Source organism: Neomonachus schauinslandi, chromosome 9, assembly GCF_002201575.2.
Source record: "Neomonachus schauinslandi chromosome 9, ASM220157v2, whole genome shotgun sequence".
Lineage (NCBI taxonomy): Eukaryota > Metazoa > Chordata > Mammalia > Carnivora > Phocidae > Neomonachus > Neomonachus schauinslandi.
In genome coordinates, this window is record NC_058411.1 from 84,058,172 (window position 1) to 84,076,861 (window position 18,690).

An 18,690-nucleotide genomic window follows, 5' to 3' on the forward strand; every position below is an offset into this window, starting at 1 on the left:
CTATTTCTTGCTTCTTCCATCCTCCGCAATGGCAGACTGGGTAGCAGAAAATGGCTTGTTAAGCTAGTTTGAGAAGAATTGGGCTTTCCCAAGTAAGAGTTTGCCTTTGCCCTATTCATTATGTACATTCTCTTCATCTGGAGGATGATGGGGGGAGAGGAGGCTGGTCTTGGGTCTTTTAAAGTAAAACTTACTCTCCATGCCCAGTTATGACAGGTCCTAATGCACTGTCCTAATGGATACAGATACAGATATCATGTAAGGATTTTCATTTTAATTTCTCTTTTACCACATCCTAATTTGTTTCTCAGTCTAGAACATAAAGATTCAAACAGGCATACTTCAAGTAAGGCCACACAGGGAACCAAAAAAGCAGGTAAAAATTTATCTTCCTAGTAGCAACAACTTAATAATTTGCACATGTATATTTGGGAAGGGGAAAAACCACGTGAAGAAACACTGGGTACTTTATAGACATAATTTTTATTAACATGGTATCCCTGAGAGGCAGATTAAGATGTAAACATTATTCTGCTTTACAGAAAGGGAGATGGAAACAGGTGGACTTACACACAAGACATCTGGAACCAGAATTCATATCTGCTGATACCCCAACCAGTGTTTTACACACAACTTTCCATAAATATACTAAAGACAGTAATCTCTCATATTGAAAAACACACATTTAAAAACACACTTACTAAACCATCTCAGATCCTGAGGCACTGCTTTAGACTAGTGTTTCTTCTATCTTCCTGTCTGCTTAGGCCACATAATTGAGACACGATCTCCTCCTAATAAATGTTAGGAGATTCTTTGTAGTAGGATCCCTCAACACAAGAACCCTAATCAGCCTCTCATCTAACACAGCAAGCTATGAATTACAGAATATTCTATCTCCCCACTTCTCTTTGATATCTCATTCCAGCCACAGGACTGATTAAATGTGAGTATGAAACAGCTACTTATCCCATGCCTTGGCCATCTGTTCACATTCCTCCTTCCTCAGACGTGCCCACTGAAGTATCTTCTCAAGGTATTAATTTCTGACCTTTGTCTCCCATAGGAGCTAGTCTCCTAAACTGCTCATTCTTCTTCCCCAGTACAAGCTGGCTCTTTCATCAATAAGTACAGCACAGTATCTGATTTATTATAGGTGGATGAGACCACCACCTCCTGATCTGCCTCTGGCACTCCATATTCCAATGAAGGCAGTTCTCTGCCTTGTGCATAGCCTAGATCATACCATTCCTCAGATTTTGTGCTGCTCCAAGCTTTATCTGACTTTCCTTACAGTCTGTCTTTTGCCCTCGGCTCCATCTGCATAAAACACCTTGCTCTCCAGTTTTCCCATTTCTCACCCACTCAGCACTCAGTTTTGTGATTAGTTTTGGAGAGTTCATCCCACCCTAATTTTCCCGGTAACTTTCCTTCCTTTGAACACTTGCTGTTTCATGAAGCCTTTCTGAATAAAGAGAAGAAAATACCTCCCAGATTTTTCTTATAGAAAACTATAATGCATTAGACCTTAACATTTATGCAGAATGTTACTACATTTCTAGATTTCTCTAAAACTGCTGCAGCTCTACATGTGCATTTATTATTTGTCCATGTCAGTGTCATCTGTTTTAGATTGTAAGAACAAGGACAGAGTCTGTTTACCTTGTGCTGTATAGGGCTCATCATACTACTATGAATAGATGGGCAATTAATTCAATACTATTTGATTATACAGATCAGAATTACACTTGTGTTTGAAGAACTTTTAAAAATAGATCTATGAGTATGTGCACATGCACGTGTGAGTATTGGCAACTCCAGTGACCAAAGATAATCTGTCCTCCTTGCCATGAGAGTAAAGAGTTGGCACAGAGTGGTCTCTTTTCCTAATCCATGGGTACGTGGCAGTGGTTTCTGCTCAATGCAGGTTAGTATTGAGCGCCCATGGGGTGCTGTGTAACACTAAACTAGGTGTTTGGAGCGTGTGGAATGCAGACAATCCCCTATTGGCAGCTTTAACTGCCTTCTCTCATATCAACATATCCAGCTGGCTTGCTCTTTGCACTACTGGACCAGAAGGGACAGATGAAATTCAGATGAGACGGAACAGAAGAAAAAAAAATCAAACTAGATGCTCTAAATATATTATTCTATTCCAGATCTTCTAGGGCTTAAAAAAAATTAAGAAATCCAGGGTTCACACCTCAATATTTATATAAGGTTTACACTGTTTCCCCATATAGAACACCTAGGCTTTTGACAAGATGATTCATAGGTCAGAACCAAGATGGATATTAAACTCTCCTTTAAGGTAAATGAAGAGTGTGCATGACAAATGTCATTCTGAGCACAGGCTTATGTGAACAGGAAATGCCACTTTTTTGCATTTCCATTATTGTATAAAGAGCTAGACCCACTCAGTTAGAAAAGTCTCACAACTTCTCCCTGAAATGCTGCTGTGATAGGTTTTTCCAGTTGAAATGCAGCTGAATAATAGGATAAATAAATACATGGGATCTACTACTGCGTCCTCTCTATTAAGGGAACAACATAGGCACTGGGAGGTAAAGGTCGTATCTGTCATTTCCAATGAAGGCAAGGAGAGGGACTGAAATCTTCCTTTCATTCTTAAGATGACTACCTTAGGAATTCATAGATCCAGGAAAAACATGGGAACAGAGTGGGATAAATCTTAGAGTGTTTCCTAAGCTAGTTGGGCAGGGAATAGGAGACCATCACTATTAGATGCCTTTTTCAAACAATTTCAATGCATTTATCTTTAAATTCTCAGGGGCTTACTTAGGTGCTGACTGTGACAGAAGTTTTTCTCGTGTATGGATCTCTCGGTGCTTATTAAGAGCGGAGCTTTTACTGAAGCACTTGCCACAGTCATGACACCCATAGGGTTTCTCTCCTGTGTGGGTCCTATGATGTGCACGTAAGTCAGAACTCTTACTGAAACTCTTTCCACAGTCAGGACACACATGGGGTCTCTCTCCTGTGTGTATCCTCCGATGTGCACTGAAATGAGAACTATTGTTGAAGCTTTTTCCACACTCTTCACATTGATAGGGCTTTTCTCCTGTGTGGGTTCTCTGATGAATTATAAGGCTTGAGCTCTGATTGAAGCGTTTTCCACACTCACCACATTGATACGGTTTTTCTCCTGTGTGGATTCTTCTGTGGGTGATGAAGTTTGAACTGTCACGGAAACTTTTCCCACAGTCAAGACACTTATAAGGTTTCTCTCCAGTGTGGATTCTCCGGTGTCTAATAAGGCGTGCACTCCGACTGAAGCTTTTCCCACAATCGGCACATTTATATGGATTTTCCACTTGATGAGATATCTGATGCATGAGGTGGGAGTTGGGACCAAAGCTTTTGCTGTATCTGAGATATTTACAGGGTCTCTCTCCCAAGTAAGGTCTCTGATGATTTAGAACTTTACCTAAACTCCTCTCTGGGGGTGTTGGTTTTCCTCTTCTCTCCCCTGGGGTCTTTTCCCACTGTTGTCCTGATCTACATTCACTCTCACCACGTTTACCCTGAGTAAGATGCCAGGAAACTTTCCTTTCAGACCTTGCAAGTAATGTTCTATGTAGTTGTACTTCTTCAGAAATATCTCGTTTTAGATTCTCTTCATTATCAAATCCAGCCTCAAAACCTGATATAAGAATAGAATTTTAAAGGTTATCCATTTCCTCAATATTATGTGCTGGGGGTAAGGGAAGTATCACATTAGATGATTAAAGATAAAAATTAGGGAGCACTAGATCCCAAATGACTACTATCAATTAGAATTCCAATGTTTTTACTCCTCTACTTAGTAGCCTATCACGTGCTTCTCATCTGTTATAGGGGCTGATTAGTACATTCTTGTAACTCTTCCTGGATACCCATGATCTTCAGAAAACCTCTCAGAAGGAAAACCTACCAGATTTAAGGTAGGCCCAGGAAAACTCTGAGAAACTTCTATATCCAAAAAGAGCTATATGAGTCCCCTTCCTCTCAAATTCCAATATATGCTGAGAATAAAAACAGGGTAGGAAAATATTTGGTGTCTTTCAAAGAACAGAAGGCCTTCTGAGAGATAAATTTTAGAAAGTATCTCCCTAAAACATTGTCTCTTCCATGGAAAAATAATCATTAAATGTTCCCAAAGCACTACTCCAATGCTCAAGCTAACCGATTTCTTCTAAGAACCAAATACCAGGCTCCCCAGGCCCAGGCTATGTGAATTTGCAGATACTTGGCAAATTATCAGTTTGCAAATTGACTTTGAATTCGCAGAATTTTCAGATGTTTCAGACAAATTCTGGATCCCAAATTCCCTGGACTAAATCTGAGAACAAAGGAATACTGAGCGTCAGCCTGTTTATGGCCCCCTAAAGACAGTGTTTCTATCCAGAAGCCCAGTCTTATAAGATGCCCCCATGAAATAGAGATTTGTTAGATTCAATGAAATCTCAGAACCTTAAATATGTGAGTATGTATTGTGAGCCTCCAAGGAGGGTAATTTAGCATTTCCTAAACCTAGAAGCCATTTTTTAGTGGAACATATTAATACCTCCATGGAACTGATGCTCCGTGGAACACGCTTGAAGAATGCGGATCTAAAGAACTTTTCAAAAAGAAAACTATTACTTATTAAATACTTACTATGTGCCTAAGCACTGTGCTAGATGCTTCACCACAGTACCTCATTTACATCAACCTCAATGAGGTATGTCTTAATATGTAAGCAAACTTACAGGGTTAAATAACTTGCTCTGAGTCACTCAGCTGGCTAATGGACAACAGAGTTCAGATTCAGATACATGTATGACTCCAAAATCAGAATTATTCTTCCCAAAAGCAGAGAAGCCATAGTGAAGTATTTCTTTTTCTTACACAACAGCTAATATTCAAAGGGCCCATTCCCTAAGAAATCTCAGACTTTTGTCCAGCTGTGGCTGAAGAAAGAGGTTATCAGGTTTTCATAGATGTGAATAAAGCAGACATACAACAGGTATACAAGTTGGAAGTAGAGGAAAAATTAACAAGAATGAACTTTTAAAATCAACTTCATCCCACTATGGGTATACAACATACTACTTGGGAGATGTTAATGTTCATAATCCCTGCTAGGTAAACTGCCTAACAGCTCAGATGTAGATGAGAGCAAATTTATAAAGTCTGCACCCATCAGATTGATGCTGTAGTATGAGAAGGCAAGTCAGGTGAATAATTTATATCCCCTCTGTGAGCTGCTTTAATAGAAAGGAAACATGGAGAAGAGAGAAGATGGTCACAAGAAGAATCCATGAGAGCTGGGTGTAGAGACCAGTCTCCTGGTCTTCAGATTGCTGATTTTTCTCCTAAATCCCACTCCCTCCCCTTTGCTACTTAAACCTCAAAAAGTAAAAGGATCTTACCACTGGGGCTCTGGAATAAGACTGGAGCACGGGTCATGACAATCCCCAGGGGTACCTCAGTATCCTCTTCATCATCTTCAGAATCTTCTTCTATGGTCTCTTCTGCTGCCTCAGCTTGCTTCTCAGCTTCGGTCTCACTGGTCTCCTGGATGGGGCAAGAGGCTGTCTCTTCTTCCCGGCTGTCACTGGGCGGGGCAACAACCCTGGCACTCACCAAAGCATCCATCTCTTCAAAGAAGGGACAGGTCTCTGGCGCTTGGCCATTCTTGACTTTCCTATAGCTGGTTTGTAGGCTTTTAAATTTGGTCCGACACTGCTCTGGTGTCCTTAAGAATCCATATTCCCATAACCGCTCAGCCACTGCTCCATACAACTGGCTGTTGCGGTGACAGTTCCGGAGGGCTTCGTAGAACTGAGTCTCACTAAGAATTGCAAGGTAAGTCTTTGTTTCTTCATAGCCCCAGTGTACACCTGCCGCCAGAAGAGAAATTTCAGCACCACTCAATCCAGGGCTTTACAGCCTCAATTCCTCAGTCCTATCAAGTGCATGATGAAAAACCACCTAAGCTTGGACTTCTAGGTGAAAAAGTAAAAATAATGTTTCCAAAATCTATACAAACTCATTATAGAATGTTTTGCTTCTCTATATCCCATAGCAATTTCACAGGGACCTTGATTCCTATGTTCTCTTTAACCATTAAAAAAAAAAGAAGAAGAAGAAGAAGGCTTTTCACCAGATCCCTGAAACAGTCATTACATACACTGAGTCAAGAGTACAGGATGCATTTCCCCATTCTTCTAGTAGTTTCTCTGGAATTCTGATCCTAACTAGAAGATAACTGGTCAGGGGAATAAGACCCAATCAATCACTGTCGTGAGTCATCCCTAACTTCTCTGATCACTCTTTTTCCACCAGCTCTACTTCCTTACGAATTAAGTTTTCTAAAGAACGACTCAGGCCTGCAAGGAACAGTCTCTTCCAGAATCACACTGTTGCCCAATCCCTATTATGGCCCTTCTTCATTTGCCACAATCTCAAAAAAGCAAACCCAGTAATAGCAAAGACCTGAAGGGTACAAGATAAGGACCTGATAGTCATGCACCTTATCCTTAGGAGTGAAGGACTGGTGGAAGCCAGAAAGAGGAATGAAGCAGAACAGTATCTCCTGGCCTGAGCCTGTACTAGCGCTGCAGGTCTCCCAATATGATCACAGACTCTGCTCCTTGAAAGTCCCCAAGGTCGAGGGAAAAGAGATTCAGAGTCTTCCTCCCACTTGCCAGCCAGCTGGAGATGATGCTGCTTCCATCATCCTCCACTCACTGCAGGTAAAGGAGTTGGGGAAAGAATCGGAAGACAGAGAAAAAGCAGTAGAAAAAGATGGACAGATAATGAAAATAACAGCAGCTAGCATATGTGCCATGTCTGTGGTTTACCTGCATTTATTCCAGTAACAAAAAAACAGAATGAAAGGGCGCCTGGGTGGCTCAGTTGGTTAAGCGACTGCCTTCAGCTCAGGTCGTGATCCTGGAGTCCCGGGATCGAGTCCCGCATCGGGCTCCCTGCTCAGCAGGGAGTCTGCTTCTCCCTCTGACCCTCCCCCCTCTCATGTGCTCTCTCTCTCTCATTCTCTCTCTCAAATAAATAAATAAAATCTTAAAAAAATATATTAAAAAAAACAGAATGAAAGAAAAAACAGGTATTGAGAAAGGAAAAAGTAGAAGATAGGAAGACAAGAAGCCTAGAACAGAATTGGAAGTAACAACACACATATAATAAAAAAAAAAAGGAAGAGATCACTGTTCACAGTGAAACTGCATCTTTAGAGATGTAGTCCTGCTGCCATGTCCCATTTTACAGGTGAGGAGACAGCTTTGAAATGGTCAGATGACTATCCACGGTCACCCAGGTGATTAGTGGTCAAGATTAGAAACAAAGCCCCGACTCAATATTTTGGTGTTCTTTCTGTAACAACATGATTATACAAATTATATCAACAGTAATAATACTTAAAAACAGTTCCATGGGCAAATAGTATCTCAACAAAGTGCTAAACAAGATTTCTTACTTATTAGGTGTGTTGCAAATCTAGAGGAGTCTTAGAATATGTTTCCCCAACTTTGGGCAGTCCTTCACTATGCTATACTAAGTGAAAAGGAAGACAAACGGACATTGAGATAAAAGATGAAGCACCAGTTTGTATAAGGTGCTCAATAAATACTTTCCTTAAACATAGTATAGTGCCAGGTTTTTCTCAGCAGTCAGTGATTTTATAATCAGGAAAAAAATATTTTAAAGAAATGGAAGGAATGGTATTCTTTTAAAGAGCTCTCCAGAATTTTCTGATTGTACTTCTTTAAAGTATCTAAAATGACTCCCTCCTTACTATTATCTAATTTTCCCACAAAAGAGAATGAAATACACATAGAACTGAGAAGTGCCTCTTTGTTCTCTATTTAAGTAACAAAGCTGACAGGCAACATTAAACTTCCTGACTGCACATGCAGTCTCATAACTACTCAAATCTAATCCCTGAACCCCAAAAAGAAATGCTTCTTACCACTTGGGCTTCGAAAAAGAACAGGTGCAGTTGAGTTGTCAGGGTCTTGGGGGGTGGCCTCCTGGCCCATTTCATCACTGTCAGACTCTTCAGCCATAGCTTCTTCTGCTTCCTCATGCTGCCAGCCCCCTTGCCCTGGCTCCTCAGTCTCGGCATCGCTGCCTACCAGGCCAGAGTGAGAGGCTGCCTCTTCCAAGCCATTACTGGGCAATGCAATGACCTGGGCACTCATCAGGGCCTCCATCTCTTCAAAGAAGGGGCAGGTCTCAGGTGGGTGACCACTCTTGACTTTCCTATAGCTCTTCTGGAGACCTTTGAATTTGGTCCGACACTGTTCCAGGGTCCGAAGGAAGCCATACTCCCGGAGCCGCTCAGCCACAGCCCCATACACTTGGCTGTTTCGATGACAGTTTCGGAGAGCCTCATAAAACTCAGTCTGACTGAGAATTGCAAGGAGAGTTCTGGTCTCTTCGTAGCCCCAGTGCACACCTGCTACCTTCTCATCCTCAAAGCCCCAGTGATCCTGGTCCACCCAGCTTCTTCTCTCTCTCTTGGGTGATAACAGATCAGCATGCATTTGTCTGTCTCCTGTGTTACTGCCTCTTGGGAGTTCCTTCTCCTTGGAGCCCAGATCAGGGATCCATGGCTCTCCTTGCTCCAACCTGGAGACCACACCGGATTTAGGAAATGGAAATCCTGCTTGCAGGGAAGCAAACAAAGGATATCATAATTTGGATTGATCATAAAAATACTTCTCAGTTCAGACCTGCCTTTTTTTGAATCCAAGAGGCTTATAAACAAAATGTCTAAGGAAGTGTTTTCAGAAAGTTCAATGGGTTGGAGAAAGTGGGGAAAATACATAAAACCTCAAAAAAAAAAAAAGTATTTTCCAGAGTAGGGTGACAAGAGAGGAAAAGGTTCTGTTTGTGTATTCAGAGCAAATACTTCTGTTCCATGTTGCTCCCTAGCCCTCCTCACCATTTAATAGGTCTTGGCACTGCTAGGAACAGTCTTATAGGAGGTCTTGATGTTGCTGGGAACAGTCACCTCCTATCTCCTATAAGTTCTCCACTAGGAGCTAGAGAATTAAACTCAGAGTGATTTCAAGGGGTAAGAGAGTAGGGGGGGAAACTTCAACTCATCCATTTCCTTCACACTGTCACCAAGTTCTACAAGTTTTTTCCATAGTATGTCCTGCTCTGTTCCTTGTGCCACCATCCAAGTCTAGACCCCTTATCCTCTCACAGCCAGATAAATGTAGCAGTAACTGTCCTACCTAACTCCAGGCTCTTGCTTCCTCAGCTTAAACACTGTACTACTGAACCTTAACCCAAGTGCCTACCATGCACTGTTCATTTATATCAGACTCCTCTCTAGAACACAGCATACTATTATTCATCACTCTGTCCCTTTCCTTTAAGTCCCTCCTATTCAAATTTAACCCATTCTATGAGAAGTTGTATTTGCCAAAGCCACCCTACGAAGTCTTCCCTACTGCCCTCCCTCATCTCTCACTCTGCCAAACCCTTACTGTACTCACACAAATTGAGTAACAGTCATTGTTTGGCACGGTTTCAGTACAGTTTAGTTCGGCACATATTTGCTTCCAATCACACCCTAAGCTCTTTGAGAACAGGCACCTTTACTTATTGCAGAGTATCTTGCAAGGTGTTGGAATACATGGTAGGTGTTCAAAAACTGATTAATTCTGCAAGTCTCTGTTTGGGGTTGAGGAATTGCATCTGGATTACTAAACAGAGACCATTACAAATGGCTGAGAAGGCTAGCTTCTTGGATGATAAGATCAAAATTCAAAACAACCTCAACAAGTTAAAGAAATGATCAAAAAACCCCAAACAAGCATAATATGGAGTTCAATGGAGTACAAAGAAGAAAAACAAGTTCTACAAAATCAAGTACAACAATAAGCACTGGCACAAAAACAATGGGGAAAGCGGTAAGCGTCCTGGGAGTTACCAAGTAAACAATAAGCACCAAATAATTAGTTGAGCTCTACTGAAAGAAAATGTAATGAAATTCTGAAGTAAAATTCCTACTCTGCCTCTACCTACCAGACCCTGGGATAATATAATTTAGTTCTCCACGATTAATATTTGGAAGACTTCATTTCCAAAGGAGAAGAACAAAAACTTAGTAGGTCTAAAGAATGGAGCTTCTGGGGAAGAGCTTAAAGAAACAATACAGTTTAATTTGGAGAAGGAAAATGACTGAAAGGTGGCTGTGCCTTCATGTATACAAAAGAATTTTTATCTAGAAAATACCTAGGATCATCATTACCAAGAGGAAATAAAATAGTTCCAATTCTGATAAAAAGTAGGAAGCCATCCTCTGGCAGACTTGTCAAAAGAAGAATACTACACCAGAGGGCTAAACTACATACCTTCAGGAGGTCTCCAACAACTGCATACTCTACAATTTCAACTCATTTCCTGAAATCCCTTTCCCACTCACTATTCCCAACCCTACTTCCCAATTTAGAATGGCATCCTATCTTCCCATATGAATCTACTCCTCACCGCTCCTTTGAAAAGGTCTGAGCTTCTCCTTTGGGTTCATCTGCTCCTGTGGTCCCAGGTCTGGGCTCCTTGCCCTCTCTTTCTTGGTTACACCCCTGGGCTGGGGTTCCACTGACTCCTGCCGAACACTTAATAACTCTCGTGATGATTTCAGGGGTGTCATCTTCTCCAAGCGCACTTCCTGCCCCTTCACAGAGACTGTGACCTAGAAACAACCCCCATTAATTGTCACTGCAAGGTTATAATGAGGGGCATTCCCAGAGGAGATTATTTAATACCCCAAAAGAGTTCATCCTTTTGGGACTTGGCTAGGTTTGGCAGGGGAGGAGGTTTAACAGTGAACAAGGGTCTTTCTTATTCCATTAGCTTAGAGCAGCTGGAACTCCAGAAAGAAAAGCTCAAGAAAGTAAACCCACCTACAAGCTAAAAAATAATTCCCCTTTCTTCCCTCTTAAGTAAAAAACTATAAAACTATGAATAACTCATTATGACAGGGTAGCAAAGGTACACCCAGGTAGCATCTCCAGATAAGCTCTATCTGAAAGAGTTACCTGTTCTGGGACCAGAAGTATAAGCATCACCAAAGGAGATTGTGCTCGTCTTTAAACCTGTATATATCTTGGCCCTTTATCCTTGCCCCTTCCCAGTCACACACTTGTGAATTCCCCCTCCCTTCTCACCGAACGTCCAGGTCTTCCAGGCTCTCTTTCTAAATCTTCCACCAGAGCCACTGCCTCCTCTCCACTTTCTGGACATTGCTCCTGTACCCAATTCTGGATCTCCCCAGGTAAGATGGTCAGGAACTGCTCTAGCACCAACAATTCTACAATCTGCTCCTTGGTGCGAACCTCCGGCCTTAGCCAACGACAGCAAAGTTCCCAGAGTTGGCTGAAAGCCTCCCGGGGCCCAGCTACCTCCTGGTAGTGAAATCTCCTGAAGCGCTGTCGGAACGTCTCAGAGTTAGTGCCATTCCCTCTCAGAGTGGGTTTGGCCATCATTCACAGCAGAAAGCAGCTCCCCGCCACTTAAGGGTTCGAGGGCTTACACCTATTTTCCCATGTCCTTGGAGAGTCACCTGCAGATGAGTCTCTCAACTGTAAGAAGAGTTTCCTCCTAGGGTAGAGAGAGATGGCACTATGAGAAGAAATACACTCATATGTCTAAAGTCTTGCCAAGAGCTGGCCTGACTTCCCATATACTCCACGTGGCCATCTGAGGTAGCACCAGCTTTAGGACAGCAAGCCAAAACAGCATGGAGAGACCTTTCAAAAGCTACCATTTCTGGGTGACTTCCAAGGAGCCCGGGAAAGCAGCAAAGAATAAAGTATTGTCTGCCCTTCTTCCACCTCCCCCCAAACCTGACCCCATTTAGCTCCCCTGACCAATGTTGCATAGTGAGTTCGAACCATATGGGAGACCTGGAGCTTGAGAGGCTCTAAAGGCAAGTCACCATCCTGCTGAAGGCAACAAAAAGCCTCTGTCCAGCGGGTCGCAGCCCACCTCCCCCAGTACCTCCGCAGTCGTTCCGGAGGCCCTTTACATCCTCCCCGCCCCCTCAGACTACACAACTACCAATTCCCACCCGGGACAAAAATCAAGTACTGAATACTGGATCTTTGTTTTCCCTCACAGCGTTAGTAACCGCTCAGCAACTATTCGGGAACTACTGACGGGAAACCTCGCGCATTGGGAGGATTGGTTTTGGTTCCTGAAGCGAGGGCCGGTGGGCGTGGGGAGTCACACTGAGTTGGTGGAGAGAGGGAGTCCGAGGGGGGCAGTAGTAATGGGTCTCCTGAGGACGAGTTCGGTTGCTGGCCAGGGGCTCCGGGTGCTGTGGGGTTCGCGGGAGCGGGACTCGGCTCAAGGAGTGGCGGGTGCGGGATTCCGGCCTCTTTGTCTTCCGTCCTTCTGGCCAGGTCACTCTCGGGGCCGTCGTGCGGTTCCTCCAGAGGCCTCCGACTGGGCTAAGGCGCCCTGAGAGCACCCTCCGGCCACCCCTGGGAGCGTCTCCTTCTCGAGGCTGCCCCTCAACCCACTCGCATCTCTGCCCCCGGGCCAGCCTCACCCTGTTAGGGTCGGGCCCTTGCCCCGGCTCTCCAGCCTCCCATTCCAGCTCTCAAACCGGAAGTCCTACCGGGCAACTCGGGCACTGAGAGCGCATGCGCAAGGGCAACTACGGAGACTCCTCCAGCAGAGCCTCGCCAGGAGCGACCGAGTGGGCCCAGCGGAGCCTGCCACACTTCCGGGACGTGGGGCGCCTATCCTGTAATATTTCCCCTCAGCTCTTCCAACAGCATTTGTCTTGCCACTTGGGATTCAGGACGAACCGCCTGTCCCAGGGGCCTGTGCGCTTGTCGAGGAGGGAGCATTCGCCTCCGCGGTCCCCTGGAGGGGCGTTGGAGGAGGGGGCGACGGATATAGGGACTCGCGGTCCGCTGTGGGAATGATCCACGAACTGCTCTTGGCTCTGAGCGGGTACCCAGGGTCCATTTTCACATGGAACAAGCGGAGTGGCCTCCAGGTACGGTCCAGCTCAGGGCGCGGGAACCCGGGAGCGCTGAATGGGCGGGCCTGCGCCAGTGTCCGGGGAGGAGTCTGCGGGGTCGAAGGGCGGGGCTTGCAGGGGCTGAGGTGTTCGCGGGGCAAGTCCCTGGGCTGGTAACCCGGGAAGTGCCTGAGGGGCGTCGGCGCGCTATACCTCACCTCGAGAGGGCTGGGCCCGAGCCGGCAAACAGGAGGCGGACCCCGGAGGAGGGAGCACGCGCCGCGGCCTAAGGTTGAGGTGTCTAAGCGAGAGTTTCTGGGGAACTGGATGTAAAAGTGAAAAAGGCGCTTTCACCCATTTTCACGCTTGCACTGCTTTAAAGTGAGCTTTGAAAGCTAGTCCCAATACGTAGCGCTTAACGCACTATATGGGGTCGGCCAGTTTTGTTGACTGAAAAATGAAGGAGTGTTTCCCTCATTACTCCTTTCCCAGGAAATTTCTGCACTAGGAGAATTTGGAAGGCGATTTTCATATAACCAGGAATGTATGAGGAGGAAGGGCTAGGTACTGTATGCATTATCTCTTTTAATCTTCACAATTACCTATGTCCATTTCACAGATTAACTCCCTGTATCTGGTAGCTAGTAATTAGTGAGCTTCGTCTTGAACCCCAGGTCCGCTTGGCTCCAGTATTTGAACCATTCTTTTCTACTTCTGCTTTCAGTAATATTATCCAATCCTCTCAATAACTTAATAACCTAGGTATTGTTAGCCCCAGTTTACAAAAGAGCAAACTGAAGCTCAGAGAAATTTATGGTGACTAGTCCTGGTAATGGCAAGATTTGAATCTAGCTCTGTCTGATCACAAAGTCATGCCAATTCCAAACCAAGCAACAGATTCTTAATTATAGAGAACAAACTGATGGTTACCAGAGGAAAGGGGTGTGGGGGAATGGGTGAAATAGGTGATGGAGGTTAAGGAGTGCACTTATTGTGATGAGCACTGGGTGTTGTATGGAAGTGTTGAATCATTGTATTATAAACCTGTGAAACTGGTGTTACACTATGTTAACTAACTGGAATTTAAGTGAAAACTTAAAAAAAAAGTCATGCCTATTCTATAAGGATTGGCGGTATAGGCTGTGGAAGAGCAGAAAAATGACATTCTTATTATATAAAACCTATAAATCAGATTCCTCTCGTTATTTTCCCCTATAAAACTAGCACAATGGCAGGTATATAGGAAGAAAATGCGTAGGAAGTATTTGTGGAAGCTTGACTTCTTAAGGTCTCAGCTTTAAAGTCACCTCAGAAAAAATTTTCTCTGACCATCTGTGTAAGGATCCTCACCGTATGCCATTATTCTCTATCACAGCAGCTTGTTTATCTCCCTTATAGGACTTAGCACAGTTCATATTATTTATTTTTGCTAACTGTTAATAGTCTTTCTCCATCATAGTTTGCCCACAGGGGCAAAGACTATAGTGGTTTTCTTCATCATTGTAGCCAGCACAGTTTCTGCCATATAGTAGGTGTTCAGATATTTATGGAAGGAAAAAAGACTACTAAAAACAGAAAATATTGCATACTTTCTGCAGAGCAGTGTTTTTCACAATCAAATAAAGGGAAAATTGTTATGAATGCCTAATATTGATAAAAATCATTTTATTATAATACAGAATATATGTACACATTAACCTAAGTATAAACTCAAGCATATTGCTCTTAAAAAACTATAAAACGAAGTATTTGTTACAAAGTGAACAAAACTACCAAATGGATAAATTCAAAATAACATTAATATATGGTTTCTCAACCTTGGCACTATTGACATTGTAGACTGGATGGATAATTCTGGGGGGTAGGGGTGTGTCCTGCTTGTGCCTTGTAGGATGTTTAGCAGCATCCATGGCCTCTACCCACTAGATGTCAGTAGTACCCTCTGAATTGTGACAATCAAAAATATCTCCATTTACCAAATGGGGCAAAATCGCCTCTGATTGAGAACCGGTGATTTAATGTGACATATACTATTGTTTTGCTGAAACAATACTGAGTTTATTAATATTATTAATATTAATATATTATATATTAATATTAATATTGCTGAGTTTAATAATAGTATGACTGCTACAGATCTCGATTTTGACTTTAGTAAGTCTGTGGTAAAGAATGCCTGTTCACGGGCGCCTGGGTGGCTCAGTTGGTTAAGCGACTGCCTTCGGCTCAGGTCATGATCCTGGAGTCCCGGGATCGAGTCCCGCATCGGGCTCCCTGCTCGGCAGGGAGTCTGCTTCTCCCTCTGACCCTCCTCCCTCTCATGCTCTCTGTCTCTCATTCTCTCTGTCTCAAATAAATAAATAAAATCTTTAAAAAAAAAAAAAAAAGAATGCCTGTTCATATAAGTAGGTTGTACCAAATGGTATCAATAACTTCAAGGTATTGTTTGCTGTTTCAGAATAACTAGACCTTGAACTTTTATAAAACTCTGCCAACAAAGCACTGCTCAAAATTCCAATTTTAGTGGGACTATCACTTGATAACTGGGTAGAGCTGTCCTAATAATAAAAAATTGCTTTCATGTATTGAGCACTTGCAATGTGCATGGCTTTACATGTGTTAACATTTAATCCCCACAATTACCATCTCCACTTTCTAGGTATGAAAACTGAGGCACAGAGAGGTATTATAATTTGTCTAAGATTTCATGCAAGTAAGAGGCAACTCAGGGATTCAGACCTGGCAATCTGACTCCAAATATGAGTTCTTTCTTTTTTTTTCCAAAGGCACAGGCAAGGCTTTCCTGGGGCTACAGCTCCAGCTGAAGGGAGACACTGCACTAACAGAGTAATTAGGCTGGCCTCCCAAAGACACATTCTTAAGCACTGTGTCGTGTTACCTCTTAAATTATTATACTTGAAGATATGGTTAGCATTGTGTCATTAAAATCTGCATTAAATGGAATTAAAGTCCTAAACATTGTGGATTCAGTAACAGAAAAATTCTTCTTTTCCTATTTATTACTGCATTTACTGTCACGTAAAGTTGGCATCCACAAAATACAGTACTCATGATATAAATATGTAATATGCTAAGTTCCTTGGGGATAGTAACTACATCTGATTTTGTTCACTATTTAATCTCGGGATATTAACACAGTGCCTGGGATAAGTAGGTGTTCATTAGAAGACGGTTGATCCTCCAAAGAAGATATACAGTGGCCAATAAGTAAATGAAAAGATTATCAATATGGCTGATTATTAAGGAAATGCAGATCAAAAGCACAATGAGATACCATTTTATACCCATTAAATCAAAAAAACAAAATGACAAGTGTAGGTGAGGTCGTGGAGACATTAGAACCCTTGTGCATTACTGGTGGGAACGGAAAATGGTGCAGCCCCTGTGGAAAATAATATGGTGACTCCTCAAAAAAATTAAACATAGAACTACCAAATGATCCGCAATTTCACTTCTAGGTATACACCCAAAAAAAGTTAAAGAAGAAACATGAACAGATATTTGTATACCCATGTTCATAGCAGTATTATTTGCTATAGTCAAAAGGTAAAAGTAATTCAAGCGTCCCTTGGCAAATGAATAAACAAAATGCTGCACAAACATACAATGGAATATTTTTCAGTCTTAAAAAGGAAGAAAATTCAAATGATACGTGCTACAACATGGAATAACCTTGGGACACTATACTAAGTGAAAAAGCCAGTCATCAAAAGACAAATATTGTATTTACACTTATTTGAAGTACTTAGAATGGTCAAAATTATAGAGACGAGAAAGAGAAGGGTGGTCGCCAGGGGCTGGGGGCAGGGAGGAATGGGAAGTTAATGTTTAATGAATACAGGGTTTCAGTTTGGGAAGATAAAAAAATTCTGGAGATGGATGTTGGTGATGGATGCCCAACAGTGTGAGTGCACTTAATGCCACAGAACTGTACTTTTAGTTAAAGTTGGCCAAAATGGTAACTTTTATGTTATGTATATTTTACCACAATATAAAAAAAAATGTGGTTGAATGAGTACATTCTCCTACTACTGTGTTCTACTTGAACTGCTGTGAAACCTTTATATAGCATAGTAGGTTATTATTTGGCCTTCATTTCAATTAAAATAATACCCAATGAAATGAAATACCAAATACAAATGAAAATATGGACACTACATTTATATGTCAGTTATAAGGTGCTTTTATAGATTATAGTATGTTACATTAATTTTACATTTTTATTGAATGAAAATAAAATTTAAAATTTTATAGAGAATTTGTAAATCTTAAGAATATGAGAAACCCCTGGAGTCTGCAGTTCCCGGTTTGAGCAGTATTGCTAAAGAGACTTTGTTGAAATCAGGTCAAAAACTTCATATCCTTACAGGCCATCCCTGGAAGATGGCCTAAGAAACAAGTAATAGTAGCCACCTGTGGGGAGGTTGACTTGTTTTTAATGTACAACATTTGGTAGTGTTTGAATTCTTTACCATGTGTTACCACCTATTTCAATAAACAACTAATTAGGTCAGGGATGGGGAGCAACACCTTTGTAGCAGTTTGGAATTACCAAGCTTAAATGGGCATCTTGAGAAGGGAAGTGATTCATAGTATAAAGCATTTGAAGCACCTCAAATATATGCAGGCATCAGTGTTTTTAGCCTGTTCCTCTTCCTGCAGGTGTCACAGGACTTCCCATTTCTCCATCCCAGTGAAACCAGTGTCCTGAATCGACTCTGCCGGCTGGGCACAGACTATATTCGCTTCACCGAGTTCATTGAACAGTACACGGGCCATGTGCAGCAACAGGTAGGCTGCTATTCCCAGGGAATGGACACCTCCAGAGGTCAGAAGTTATGGCAGGTTTTAAGTGAATCCATTGGTAATTGATATGAAATAAGTCTCAAGATGTTATGAATTTCTTATCATTGGAATTATTCGAGTGAGGGCCAGGTAACTAGCTCAAACAAGGGAGAAAATATACACAGGGACCAATCTAGGCAGATTGGTAGAAGAGAAAATATGCTTTGCCTGAGTTTTAGGAGACCTGAGTTAAATCAGTTGGAGCTGGACCAGAGTTCCAATTCCAGTGGTAAAAGCATAAAGCATCATTTCAGATATTTTTGCCATTTTGCTTCTAACTTCCTTAGTCACATGGAGGCAATCAACTAAAATCTTTGGGCTTCATTTTTCTTATTTGAAAATAAAAGAGTTAAATCAGAGAAGGTGCTTGGCACATAGCAAGCACTTAATAAATATTATCCATTAATATGAATTAATTGGAATTATACACTATTAATTGTAATTAATGGTAAAGAGGTCAAGGATTTGTGTCCTGCTCTATCACTTACTGGCCATAGACTGCTTGGCAGTAACCTAATGTTCAGTAACTTCGGCTCAGTTCATTTACCTATAAAACAGGGTTAATAGGTAGTACCTATCTCATAGGGTTGTGAGGATTAAACAAGGTAATTCATGCAAAGTGCCTGGCACATAGTAAGCACTCATATTTTTTAAAAAGAGAAAATTTTAAAGTTCCCTTTTATTTTTAACAGTCTGTAATTCTGTCCAAGGTAAGTAAAAAGATTGCTGAATTGTGTGACTCTGATTCAGTGATGACTGTTGCCCAGTTGAAACAATGATTCTGGTTGGGGAGAAAGGCAGGAACTTCTAGAAAGGAAAAGGAAGGATTC

The 18,690-nt window shown here is 42.2% G+C and overlaps 2 protein-coding genes across 2 annotated transcripts in view; one reads left to right on the forward strand and one right to left on the reverse strand.

The window, feature by feature from the left end:
* Positions 1-471: 471 nt before the first annotated feature.
* Positions 472-12,651, reverse strand: ZSCAN29 (zinc finger and SCAN domain containing 29). Its single transcript, XM_021695338.2, has 6 exons — positions 12,575-12,651; positions 11,190-11,622; positions 10,510-10,714; positions 7,973-8,668; positions 5,415-5,885; positions 472-3,664 (listed from the first exon to the last, which is right to left on the reverse strand). The coding sequence occupies exons 2-6, from the start codon at positions 11,505-11,507 to the stop codon at positions 2,796-2,798; spliced, it is 2,559 nt and encodes an 852-aa protein (XP_021551013.1). The 5' UTR covers positions 11,508-11,622; positions 12,575-12,651; the 3' UTR covers positions 472-2,795.
* Positions 12,652-12,770: 119 nt separating this feature from the next.
* Positions 12,771-18,690, forward strand: part of TUBGCP4 (tubulin gamma complex associated protein 4) — a 34,463-nt gene continuing 28,543 nt past the window's right edge. The window contains exons 1-2 of the mRNA XM_021695756.2: positions 12,771-13,030; positions 17,678-17,806. Of these exons, the coding sequence (XP_021551431.1) occupies positions 12,953-13,030; positions 17,678-17,806 (207 nt within the window). The 5' untranslated portion in view covers positions 12,771-12,952. The remainder of the gene's footprint in view (positions 13,031-17,677; positions 17,807-18,690) is intronic.

Bases quoted from the DNA above. Each gene is read 5' to 3' on its own strand.
- ZSCAN29 (XM_021695338.2), bottom strand. From the start codon at position 11,507: ATGATGGCCAAACCCACTCTGAGAGGGAATGGCACTAACTCTGAGACG. The intron at 10,715-11,189 runs GTGAGAAGGGAG...GGTTGTTTCTAG, and splicing joins CTGGAAGACCTGGACGTTCG to GTCACAGTCTCTGTGAAGGG. The intron at 5,886-7,972 runs GTAAGAAGCATT...TTCTGGCGGCAG, and splicing joins TCTTTTTCGAAGCCCAAGTG to GTGTACACTGGGGCTATGAA.